The sequence below is a fragment of the Carassius auratus genome, chromosome 32 (genome assembly GCF_003368295.1).
Source record: "Carassius auratus strain Wakin chromosome 32, ASM336829v1, whole genome shotgun sequence".
NCBI lineage: Eukaryota > Metazoa > Chordata > Actinopteri > Cypriniformes > Cyprinidae > Carassius > Carassius auratus.
Window position 1 is genome coordinate 35,058,631 of NC_039274.1, and position 12,453 is coordinate 35,071,083.

The following is a 12,453-nucleotide window of genomic DNA, read 5'->3' on the forward strand; positions in this document are numbered from 1 at the left end:
CATTTTTCAGCATCCCAGTAATGACATTGTTAAAATGCAACCTATGAGCCCACTATGACAAAAGACAGCCTTATGATGCACATGGTCACCGGTCATGTACAAACAGAATGTGTCTTTTGTTACTAATGTTGAAAAGATATGGGGCAGAGGAAAGCAGATCTGAGCAACCTGTGCGTTGCCATGGACACAGGTCACTGGGAGGCCCAGTGTGTTAGAGGCTCCTCCCTTCAGGGATTTTCAGTTGTTCTAAGACTTCAAAACCTACATCCAGGATAAACCTGTGTACACCGATGAGGTATGACTGACGTATGTATGGAGACTGACGTTGAATTTCAGTCGTTTATTCAGCTGACGCACATCAGTGCTTTATTTGCTTCTTTGCATCCAGGAAGTTTGATGCTGAGGTGTGGTTTACAGGTGCAAATTCAGGAAAGGCCTGTTCCCGGGTAGCCACAAGCGAGACAGATCCCTCCCCTTGCCTCTTGTGTCTGGATGCACACTCTCTGAACTCTCAAACCATTTGACTTCAACCTACCTCGATCATCTCACCCGAGTCCTAGCAGCAGCACTCAGGTAGGTTTATATCAGTTAAAGATAAACACAGTTTAGATTTTCAATACATAGAAGCCTATTGAGGTTTGTTGTACTGCTTTAAAATTCATCTGACCTAGTTTGGTGTAAAATGGAGAATAGGCATTAGATATCAGTGCGGTATGAATGCTATTGAAATTGAGATCCAATGAAGGAAGTCATTATGATTGCAAATAATAAATGACCTTTAGGATGAATGACAAACAGTGTCAACATTCCTATTAGAAGAGTAATACCTGATAATTCTTGGTAAAATTAGACATGGTAGAAAGAGATTTTCTGGAGATACGGATGAACTGTCTAATAAACAATGAACCAAAAATGTATTCCTTAAACAAACCTTTGGAATATATATTTTATTATAGCCTAACCACACACAGTTCTTCTCATTACATTGCGTTATTGACTTCATATGACGGCTGTATCATAAGAAATGCCACATACTTAGTATTTGGAAACCAGTTTTGGCACATTTTAAGATTATTAATAGCATATTTTGCTTCAAGATGTTGTAAGGAGGGAGAGAGAATTGTCTGAAATGGTGTTATTTTACATTTTAACTTATTTTATTTTTTTCAAATATGCAAATTGACTTCATGTTACATCAGAATTATGCCAGCAGACATACATATAAACTATAATAATAACTGACAAATATATAATTCATAAATTGAGCATAAAATAAAGAACACCATAATGTTATAATAATTATTTGTAAAATTATATTAAATATTTGTAAATAATAAAAATAATTACACCACTAGAAATCAGCGTCTGATTCCGTTATGACATGCTAGATTAAATGTTCGATAAACTAAATACTAAAACAGGATTATAATATGGAGCCCAAATACTTTTTCTCCCTCAAACACTTTCATTTCTGTAACATTGTCACTGTTTCATTGTAGTGTTTGTTGGTGGCCGGCAATATTAGATGATAACAGATAAACTGGCCAAACAGGAATAACTGTGGAGTGGCGATACGTTGGAAATAGTTACTCAGTTAGTCATGTTAAGTGTTGGGTGAGTCTGTTCAACAACACATCAATATAAAATAAAGATACCAATAACTGACACCATCATGCCACATCTATGTCTCATCAAAGCTTAATATTTAAGTATTTATACAAGTATTTGTATGACAGTGGTTTGTTCTTTCTGTACAGTTTTGTCTATTTTACTCAGAACGTGCATCTAAATATAGTTTGGGTGTGAACATTGTTTACCATACACAGAATACAGAATATGGCTTACCTCCTGCTATTGTAGTTTAGTGACATGGTTGAATGGTATACGTTACAGCTGCAACAAGAGGGCTTAGATTCACTTCAGTGAAAAGGAGTCATGGGAGTGGAACAAATGGCTGCTAAACAGAGGTTTCTGAGAAATAAAGACTGAAGAACACTTTGATTTTGTAGCGAGAGACATCATAGGTTTTGCTTCCCACAAATGTTGATTAATTTTGATTGATGCCAGCATTCATAACAACAATGTCTATGTATGTAAAATAATTTGTTACATTTAAAATAGTGGATTTAATTTTTTTTTGCATTTTTTTTTCGTCTTTTGGCATCGTTTATATTTTCTGTGATATGCACACTCCACAAACAGGTAACATGCCTTATTTCGGCAGGTAGAGGAGCCAAACATGAAACTGCCTCTGGGCATCACACTTGCACTCTTCTTGATACTTCAGGCGTTCCAACAGGCATCCACCCAGAAACCTGAGGACTGGGAAAGATATAATGGGACTACAGGCGAAGAAGGACAGCAGAATTCCACAAAGTTGGATCAGATGCCTGAGCAGTCCGTTGCTGACACAGAGGAAGCTAGTTCTGACGGTCCCATTTCTACAGCACCACCTCCTGTGACTGCACTTAATACAAGTTCTGAGCACTTAAATACATCAGCACAATCCAACGAAACACTGACACAGGACACCGCCACGAATACCTCCACACCAGAGCCAGAACACACAGATGAATCTACTCTTAATGACACATATACCAGTCCACATCCTGAGACTACCACAACAGAGAGCAGCCATAATGAAACGGGTTCTGGATATTTTCCCTCAGATGATGTACCCAGCAGCAGCACTACTAAGAGTCCGACCACCACAAGAAAAGACGAAAGCGTCCAGAACGAAACTACAGTGGGTCCAACTCAAACACCAGCACACAGAAGTACAACGGCAGCAATTCGACCGACCGTCTCTGAGAACGTCACGACTCCTGCCCTGCCAGAAAGTGAGGAGACGAACCAGACCGACCCTACTGACACCAGAGAGAATTCTGAAAGAGGTTAGAATCTAAATCTAATTAGTTCTGTCATTAGGTTTTCGTTATTTAAGTACCATACTGTTTAAAAGTTTAAGGTCAGTACATTTTTTTAGGCAGCACAGCTGTTTTCATTTTTGATAATTATATATAAAAGTGTTTCTTTAGTACCAAATCAGCAAATTGGAAAGATTTCTGAAGGATCATGTGACACTGAAAATTCAGCTTTGCCATCATAGGAATAACTTACATTTTCAAGTACATTCAAATAATTATAAATATTTCACAGTACTACAATGTCTTGCTGTATTATTGTTTAAATGAACGCAGCCTTGGTGAGTATAAGAGATGTTTTTCAAAAAACATTTAAAATCTTGCAGACCCCCAAACGTTTGGACAGTGGACATGATGAAATCGTAATCAAAAAGTATTTAGCTGAAATAGAATGCTCACTCCAAATCTGTGACACTGATAGTGATTTGACCTATTATAAGCATTATTTCACCTCAGCACAAAGATCACACAAATCTTTTTATTTCATCCCTCGAGCTAACCCTCATTCTTGGCTTCTCAATTCAGTCATAAAAGACATATTTGCTGCAGTTCCTCGGTGCTGGGTTGGATTTCAGGCTTTGTTTGTCCTCTGCTCTGGGCCAGAGTGTCTAGTTACTGACACCTCACCTTCCCTCACAATAAGAGTGGTGTTCACCCTGCATATATTGGGAGGGGCTCCTTTCAAGGTCAGGGGTGGACCAATGTGACACACAACACCTGACATTGCTGGAGAACAAATTATATGATCTTTTTAGTGAATGTAACTCCAATCAATCTGTGTCCAAACAGCATTATGAACTGTATATATTTAAATATTCAGAATTATTTTAATATATATCTATATTTTGTGGTTTTGACCTGATTAAGTATACTAATAAATTGGCAACTGGCTTGCTTTAAAAAAGTTATTTAATAATTAGAAAGGACCTCGGATAGTGTTGGTCTGATTTGATTCATGACGCTAATTTGGTCAAGTGTTGCTTCGTTGTTACAATAAACATTAAATATGTCTTCACAGGTTTATCTTCAGATGTTACTGAAAGCAGGAAAGGGCAGGCATGGACTGTTGTCCTAGTCATTGGGATTATAGTGGGGGTCTTGGCCTTGGGAGCATTTATCATCATGAATCGAAGAAACAAAAGAGACTTCTCACACAGAAAACTTGAGGAAGAGATGTCACCTGATCCAGGTAATATAAAACTAACCGGTCATTATTTGCATGACTTTGAACCAAGATCCATTTGAATACATGTGAGGGCATGTGAATATAACACCGAATCATTTTTCCCTGTGATACTCTTATTCATATTTTTTTGTCTCATCTTTTCAAAGTTCTCCGATTGGATAACAGTGAGCCACTCGACCTGAAGTTTGAGGGATTTGGTTACAACAATCCAGGACTACAAGGGGACAACATCCAGATGGCCAACTTTCCACAGGGACATTCAAAATGAGAACAAATCTGTGATGCCATAGACATTTTTTTTATGTTGCAGCACCCATGTGAAGACAAAAGAATGTAATTAAGAAATTATAGTCATTTTTGCCAACTCAATCATTAGGCAATTTTGCATAACTGAACAATAATAAAAAAATCTATAATACTAATAATAAAAAAAAATATTTTTATTTTTAGTAGTGTCTTTGGTTTGAATCTGAAAGAAAAGAATGTTTCTATACTGGGCACTTTTTGTTGGAACTGTAAAGTGTTGGATTGTATGTCTGCTTCTATCTAATTGTTCAACAAGATTGTTTACATGTCAATTCATGTAACTTGTCAAAACCCATATATGCAAAATGGTGGAAATTATCAGCATCATGACACAGCTTCACATGCACAACAGTTTTGGTCTAGAAGATCAAGATTATATCACTGGGATACATCTATTGGCTTTTTGCCTCATTGAATTTTCAGACACAGGTCTTTCGTATGAGCCTATAATATTTGACGATTTTTTTTTAGTTTGCAAAAGCTTTAAACTAAATAGAGAATAAACATTTCAGTAGGTTCTCACATTATTATAAATAATAAAATGATAAAATAAGGCTTGTCTCCATGTCTGATTATTATACAAACAAGGTATTATTAAAGAGATAGTTCAACCAAAAATGAAAATTCTGTCATCATTTACTCACCCTCATGTCGTTCAAAACCTGTATGAGTTGCTTTCTTATGAAAGGAAAAAAATAAATACTGTAGAATCAATTGCAACCACCAACTGTTTGATTACCAGGAATCTTCAAAAATCTTCTTCTATGTTCAACATAAGATAAAAACTCATATAGGTTTGGAAAGACATGAGGGTGAGTAAATGATGACAGAATTGAGATGTCCTTCAAGATGGCTGCGCTTGATCAGTTTCCAGGTCATATGATGGAGGACAGAGGATCGAGGAAACGAGGAGGGATATTGAGAAGCACCCCGGCCATCGAATGTTAACAGTAGTTTACAATGGAAGGTCCGGTGTTCTGAAATATTTGGTGTCTGAGGTAATCAAGATAATCAAAAGTAATCAAACCAACCATGACCTAATAAAACATGTTTCATGGATAAAGGGTTTTGACACAAATAACATGTTGGTGGATATTCTATCTCATATTAAAAACATGTGGTTCATCCTTGAATGGCTTATTCTGCAATGGGTATAAACAATATGATCCCACTGATTTGGAAGTATGTTTCTTCTCCAAACATTTAGACTGCTTTCATTGAGTTTTTTCGTGGTGTATAAATCTCTATTTGCCATTTAATGTTCATATAGGAATTTATAACAGGTTTTAGAGGAGTGAATGAATGAATTCTGCATTTTATATAGCACTTTTTTATTGTGTAATGTTGTACACCCAAAGCGCTTTACAATCATGTGAGGGTCTCTCCTCAACCACCACCAGAGTGCAGCATAAGATACTTCCCACTTCCTCAATCCTCAATACAACTAAATAAGGAAAACCATAGAGAGTAAAAGAAATGGACACAGCGACCCCATTGGAACTCAGTTGAGACAAGAGAAGCCCATTTTTAGCTGTTTTTAGCACTTCCGTTTTTGACGCGCAGACTCAAACTGCCATCTTTAATCTTGCAGAGACAGCGAGCTTGAGCGTTCTTGAGGAGTTATTTGGCATGAGTGAGCAGGAGTAATTATTCTGATTAATTATTTTGTATAGTATTTTAAAATGTAACGGCAGTATGCAATATTAAGTTAATTGCCTATGAGCTTCTCCTCCTGTCTGTACGGTAATTTCTGTACTGTGCGACAGAGAGTCGAGTGGTTATGATACAATCGTTAGCCTATTTTTACAAAAACTGTTTTTTACTGGGCCATAATGTAACATAGAAGGTAATGGAGCCCTTAATACATTAATAATGGACAAATGGAGTCTTTAAACGCCTCAGATGTAAAGTTATTTACTGTCGACTTCGAAGTCGACCGGAAGTTGAAGTCGGCTGTGTGCTGCCATCTTGTAGCAGAACTTCACTTGCGTTAGCATTCCCATTGACTCCCATTCATTTTGGCGTCACTTTGACAGTGAATAACTTTACGTCTGAGGCGTTTAAAGACTCCGTTTGTCCATTATTCATTTCTAAAGATACACGACAATGTATATAGGGCTCCATTACCTTCTATGTTACATTATGGCCCTGTAGAAACAGTTTTTGTAAAAAATAGGCTAACGATTGCATCATAACCACGCGACTCTCTGTCGCATTACCGTACAGACAGGAGGAGAAGCTCGCAGGCAATTAACTTAATATGGCGTACTGGCATTACATTTTAAAATACTATACAAAATAATTAATCAGAATACTTACTCCTGCTCACTCACACCAAAGAACTCCCCACTCAAGCTCGCCGTCTCTGCAAGATTAACGATGGCAGTTTGCACGCACAGCTACTAGAAGAGTTACATCTGTCAGACAGGTTGCTGACGTCGTCAAGCTTCGTTTGAGTCTGCGCGTCAGAAAAGGAGGTGCTAAAAAACCCTAAAAATGGGCTTCAGTTGTGTCAATTGAGTTCCAATGGGGTCGCCGTGTCCATTTCTTTTACTGTCTATGGGAAAACCCGTAACGGCGAAGATGGCGGTTGTGTGCAATGTCCCGCCCATAGACAGTAAAAGAAATGGACACAGCGACCCCATTGGAACTCAATCGAGACAAGTGAAGCCCATTTTTAACGTTTCTTAGCACTTCCGTTTCTGACGCGCAGACTCACCCGCTGGAAGGCCAATCATCTGCTTTTAACAGTCAAGCTGGGAAACATTTAAGCCTATCGTCTGGTTCCACTGACGTATGCGCACAGTTAAAGAACCCTTGCGCATGCGTAGCAAAGGTATAACCTGTGGGGATAAAAGTCGTTTTAAACCTTATTTTGGGGCAAAGTCATCAAAATTTTTCAACGATTTTTATCATATTTTACTGCTGTTTCTATACATGCAGTTTTGTGTCCCGTTGACCAGTGGAAGTGCAGTTCTGACTCAATGCCCATTCATTTAGATAGCAGCCTGGTCTTGTTAGTCTGAAATAGCTGCCCGGAGGCGTTGCCAAGATGAAGATGGCGGCCGAGTGACACGACTTGCCTGAAAGGACTTTGGCAGCATCCACCTGGATGATGAGACTGCTGCCACAGGACAATGGTGCCAGTGCGCTCACCACACACCAGCTACAGGTGGAGAGGAGAGAGAGAGTCATTGAGCCAATCAAGATCTATAAGAGATATTACTTACCACAGAAATCCTATGACATATGTTTGCTTGTGTTGATAGGCCCATCCTTAAACACCTATACTCAGTGTTGTGGGTAACGCGTTACAAAGTAACGCGTTAGAGTACTCTAATTACTTTTTTCCTGAAATTTGTAACTTAACGCGTTAGTTCCGTGCGTAAGTAATCAGTAACTTCGTTATTTAAAAAAAAAAAAGTAATCCGTTATTTTAAGGAAAGGAAAATCCCGACTGCAGCCTGCTTTTTGTCAAACAGTATGCCTAAGTCTACTGTGCCACCTGCGGATGTATCAGCGGAGCCGAAGCTCTGTGATCGTAAAGTCAATGGCTGTGATACGTCTGTGCCCTACGCCTGACCCTGTGTGTGTGTGTGTGTGGGTTTTCTTTTTTTTTTCGAACTCCCGGCAAGATAGCAGAGAGAACAGCGTTTGGTTTATGGAAGTACGCACATTATTTTCAATTTGTCAACGAAAAAGAAAATAACATAACGGTAAAATGCACACTCTGCTTTGGTGAAAAGCTTCTGTGGACCGCCAAAAATTCTACCTCAAATTTAACGCTACGTTTTAATCACTACTTTGAAGAGTAAATGTAAGAGGACTTCATCATTTCTAAATGGATTTAAATCTGCAAGCCTGTTTAAGGTTGTGTTTACAAGTAAGCATACTTGTACTTTGATAACTGCATTATTTAAAGTTAATGAAAAATCAGGAGTTATCTTGTGGTGCTCATAATATACAGTAGCCTAGGCTACCCGGGCTGGGTAACGTTAGGTGCGAATTTTGATTAATAATATGTTCTGTGATAATAAATAAATAAAACGCCATGTGGAATAGCCGATTGCTGACTGTCTTTCCTGTTATTGTTATCCTGCAGTGTTAATTTAGTCGGATGACTGACGTTATTCATTGTCGGGAGTCACGACTTCTAGGTGCATTTAAAGGGGCCGGGGGCTGTGTCTGTCATGTGTGAGCCGCTGCAAACGGCTTTTAATTTTTGGTAACGCATGAGTACTCTAACGCGTTACTTTTATGAATAGGTAACGCTGTATCATAACTGATTACTTTTAATTGATGCTAACGTTGTAACCGAACTAACTACTTTCCAAAGTAACTATACCCAACACTGCCTATACTTGTGTAGCTTTCACCTGTTTTTTTTTTTTTTACATGATCATTACTTTTATATTTAAACAGCTGTGTTGTAAATGTCATTTATGTAATGACTTCACCACATTTGTTAATAAAACACAGAATCAGTTGCTGTCTTTAATCAGCAACAGCAATTTACTTTTATTTTTTAAATGAAATTATACAAATTACTGTATGGTTTGATCTAGGGATTTCTTATTAAAAATGTTAAACATTTGAATTGTTATAAGTTTGTAGAATATAAGTAAAACATTGTTAAAGTACTGCAAGGTTGCGGATGTCACAACTTGAATAACACACCTTTGTCAAAATAATTTTAATCTGAAGTGCACCGCAATGCAGTACATGATTAAAGAAAAAAATCACGTGGTTAAATTCTGACAATCTTGCCCCTTTTTGACTTTTTTTCATCAATTAAATGTATCATTAAAAAAAAGAAAAAAGATAGCCAGATAGCCTACCAGACTGTTCAGCACACCCGTGGATGTATGGAAGCATATGGGTAGCATTATTCAATTTGGGATGTAATATGCAAAATGACAATGCAATATGTAAAATGGCAATGCATTTCTGTATTTACATTTACATTTTCCAATACATCTGTGCAACGTTTGGTGCAAAATGAAAATGAAAATTAAATTACATAATTTTCATTTGCCATTTACTACACCAGTTTTAATATGTAAAATGAATATTAATTTTAACGCTTTATAAGTTGCAAAATTAAAATGAAAATGTATTACAGAAATGATTAGATATGTCTAACATGTTAAAGCAAAAACTGTGGCAAAATGATCATTTAAATGCTATTTTTCTTAATTGCATTAACACTCACACGTCTCACAGTCAAGACACTTACGATTGCATTTTCATTCGGTGTCCCGCAATGAATGTGGCAAAACTCAATGTGCACATTGAAAATGCATTCCGAGCCGATCACGTGTCCCCGCCCTCGCGCCACGTCAATCATTGTGTGAACAAGGCGGGGCTTACAGAAGGTCAGAGACTCAAATCTCAAGAAGAGGATTCAATCAAGTGAGACAACATGGACAAGACAGTTGGTCCGTGTATGTTTTGATCATTTCGGTTTATGGCTTCAATATTTCATTCGGACTTGTGGGCGGAGCTGAAACGCTGCTTTCATCTGATTGGTCGAATCGGATCGGTTTTCATCTGACAGCCTTCAGCTGAAATGTCTGAAACTACACTCACTGTTAATTAGCATAATATTTGAATCAGATGTAGCTGGGCACATAATTCGTGCTGCTGAGACCTGCAAATTATTTCTAGGTTGTAGTATTGTATGAATATTGTCCCACTGATAAAAAAAACAGTGCAAATAGTTCTGTCTCTTTGGATAACAGTAAAGTGGAAATAAATATAGTTAAATTTATTAAATAAAATTAAATAGGATTTTTTGGGAAGGAAAGTCTGGCCAGTTATACAAGCAACACGAGTCGGACGAGTCTAAAGATATGAGCTGAATTGGGTGAAACATTAAAGTTCTAGTCTGTGTCAATTACTCTCATTATAAATAATAAATAATAAAAATACGTCATGACGAGGAAAAAAACCTCGCACTGGACTATATGTCACATTTATTCAAGACAAAGAGAAAACATTACCGTCTACAGCCGCGAGAGGGCGCTCTGGGGTAGGCTACAGGAGCACTGAGCAGCATGGAGCTAATTTTACTATTTTTATTTAGAAATGTAACTATATTCATTTTTACAATTATTTATTAATGTCACACACACACATACCTAGTGCCTTATGACTTAAAAGATGAGAGTGGTAAATTTTACAGACATGGAACTGTTCAGTCTATTATTGATTTTAATTTCCACTTTACTGTTATCCAAAGGGACAGAACTATTTGCACTGTATTTATCAGTGGGACAATATTCATACAATACTACAACCTAGAAATAATTTGCAGGTCTCAGCAGCACGAATTTGCCCAGCTACATCTGATTCAAATATTATGCTAATTAACAGTGAGCGTAGTTTCAGACATTTCAGTGCTTCACTCGCACTGACTCTTATTCTGCCTGAAAGAATGACAAGACCGAGCTTAAGGCTGTCAGATGAAAACCGATCCGATTCGACCAATCAGATGAAAGCAGCGTTTCAGCTCCGCCCACAAATCCGAATGAAATATTGAAGCCATAAACCGAAATGATCAAAACATACACGGACCAACTGTCTTGTCCATGTTGTCTCACTTGATTGAATCCTCTTCTTGAGACTTGAGTCTCTGACCTTCTGTAAGCCCCGCCTTGTTCACACAATGATTGACGTGGCGCGAGGGCGGGGACACGTGATCGACTCGGAATGCATTTTCAATGTGCACATTGAATTTTGCTACATTCATTGCGGGACACCGAATGAAAATGCAATCGTAAGTGTCTTGACTGTGAGTGTTAATGCAATTAAGAAAAATAGCATTTAAATGATCATTTTGCCACAGTTTTTGCTTTAACATGTTAGACATATCTAATCATTTCTGTAATACATTTTCATTTTAATTTTGCAACTTATAAAGCGTTAAAATTAATATTCATTTTACATTTTAAAACTGGTGTAGTAAATGGCAAATGAAAATTATGTAATTTAATTTTCATTTTCATTTTGCACCAAACGTTGCACAAATGTATTGGAAAATGTAAATGTAAATACAGAAATGCATTGCCATTTCACATATTGCATTGTCATTTTGCATATTACATCCCAAATTGAATAATGCTACCCATATGCTTCCATAGTGGATGCGGGTCAACCCCTCAAATATAATTTTTGACATCAGATTTACTTATTATTAATTAAGCCTAGTATCATTTCTAGTATTGGGTGTGAATAAAATAGGAAAATTCCTTCAGGAAAATTGGAAGGGTAAGTTCTACAAGTTGCTTTCATAGTTGCATTTTGTTTTGTCTTGCACAGGCACTATTAACAGACTGCGTGCTTTACTGAAGGACCCTCGCCATGATTGTGTGCTGACTGCCAATGAGTTTCAGCAATACTGCTACTGCCCCAGAGACAAGGGCCAGTCTCAGGACAAATGGCGTACAAGGTCCTGGCTGTCCAGTATTAAACTTTATTTTTATTAATTGTTAACTTTGAGATTAATAGACTATAGAGCAGGGGTTTTCACAGTCTTTGGGTCTCCCTTTGACACTTAATACACAACTGACATAATGGTGCCTGCCTATACCCCTCCACACCATTATTTTGTACTTATTTGCAATAGTATAAAAAACTTTTAATTTTTATAACTTACAATATATGTATATAGTGCAACAACCAAAGCCATGCAAGGAAAAAAATATTTGTTTAAAAATATTTTTGTTTTTAATACAAATTATTGCAAATGAAGATGTGATACCACACAGGGCCACAGGGAGATGCCAAAAGACCACTAAATCATCCTGCGTTTATTTGAAAAGAGAAATATTTTTTTACATTTTAAACGCCTTAACTCTTACTTTTGGTTAGTTAAATTCATTCTTGCTGAATGAAAGTACTGAATAACAGTATTGTGTGTCTAAATAAAGACAGAACCAAAATAAATAAATACAATAGAATTATCATATTATCAGTATGATCAGAGATAGATAGATACATGCATGTATAATTATGCGTGTCTGCGTTGCTTAAACT

General features: G+C 37.1%; 1 protein-coding gene across 1 annotated transcript; it reads left to right on the forward strand.

Moving 5' to 3' along the window:
- The first annotated feature begins 303 nt into the window (after positions 1-303).
- Positions 304-4,929, forward strand: LOC113052338 (mucin-15). The gene is made up of 4 exons (XM_026216794.1): positions 304-573; positions 2,225-2,894; positions 3,943-4,113; positions 4,257-4,929. Exons 2-4 carry the CDS (start codon positions 2,240-2,242, stop codon positions 4,376-4,378), a joined length of 948 nt encoding a protein of 315 aa, XP_026072579.1. The 5' UTR covers positions 304-573; positions 2,225-2,239; the 3' UTR covers positions 4,379-4,929.
- Positions 4,930-12,453: the final 7,524 nt, after the last annotated feature.

Coding starts and splice junctions, on each gene's coding strand:
- LOC113052338 (XM_026216794.1), top strand. CDS start 2,240: ATGAAACTGCCTCTGGGCATCACACTTGCACTCTTCTTGATACTTCAG. Junction 2,895..3,942: donor CAGAGAGAATTCTGAAAGAG/GTTAGAATCTAA, acceptor ATGTCTTCACAG/GTTTATCTTCAGATGTTACT. Junction 4,114..4,256: donor AGAGATGTCACCTGATCCAG/GTAATATAAAAC, acceptor ATCTTTTCAAAG/TTCTCCGATTGGATAACAGT.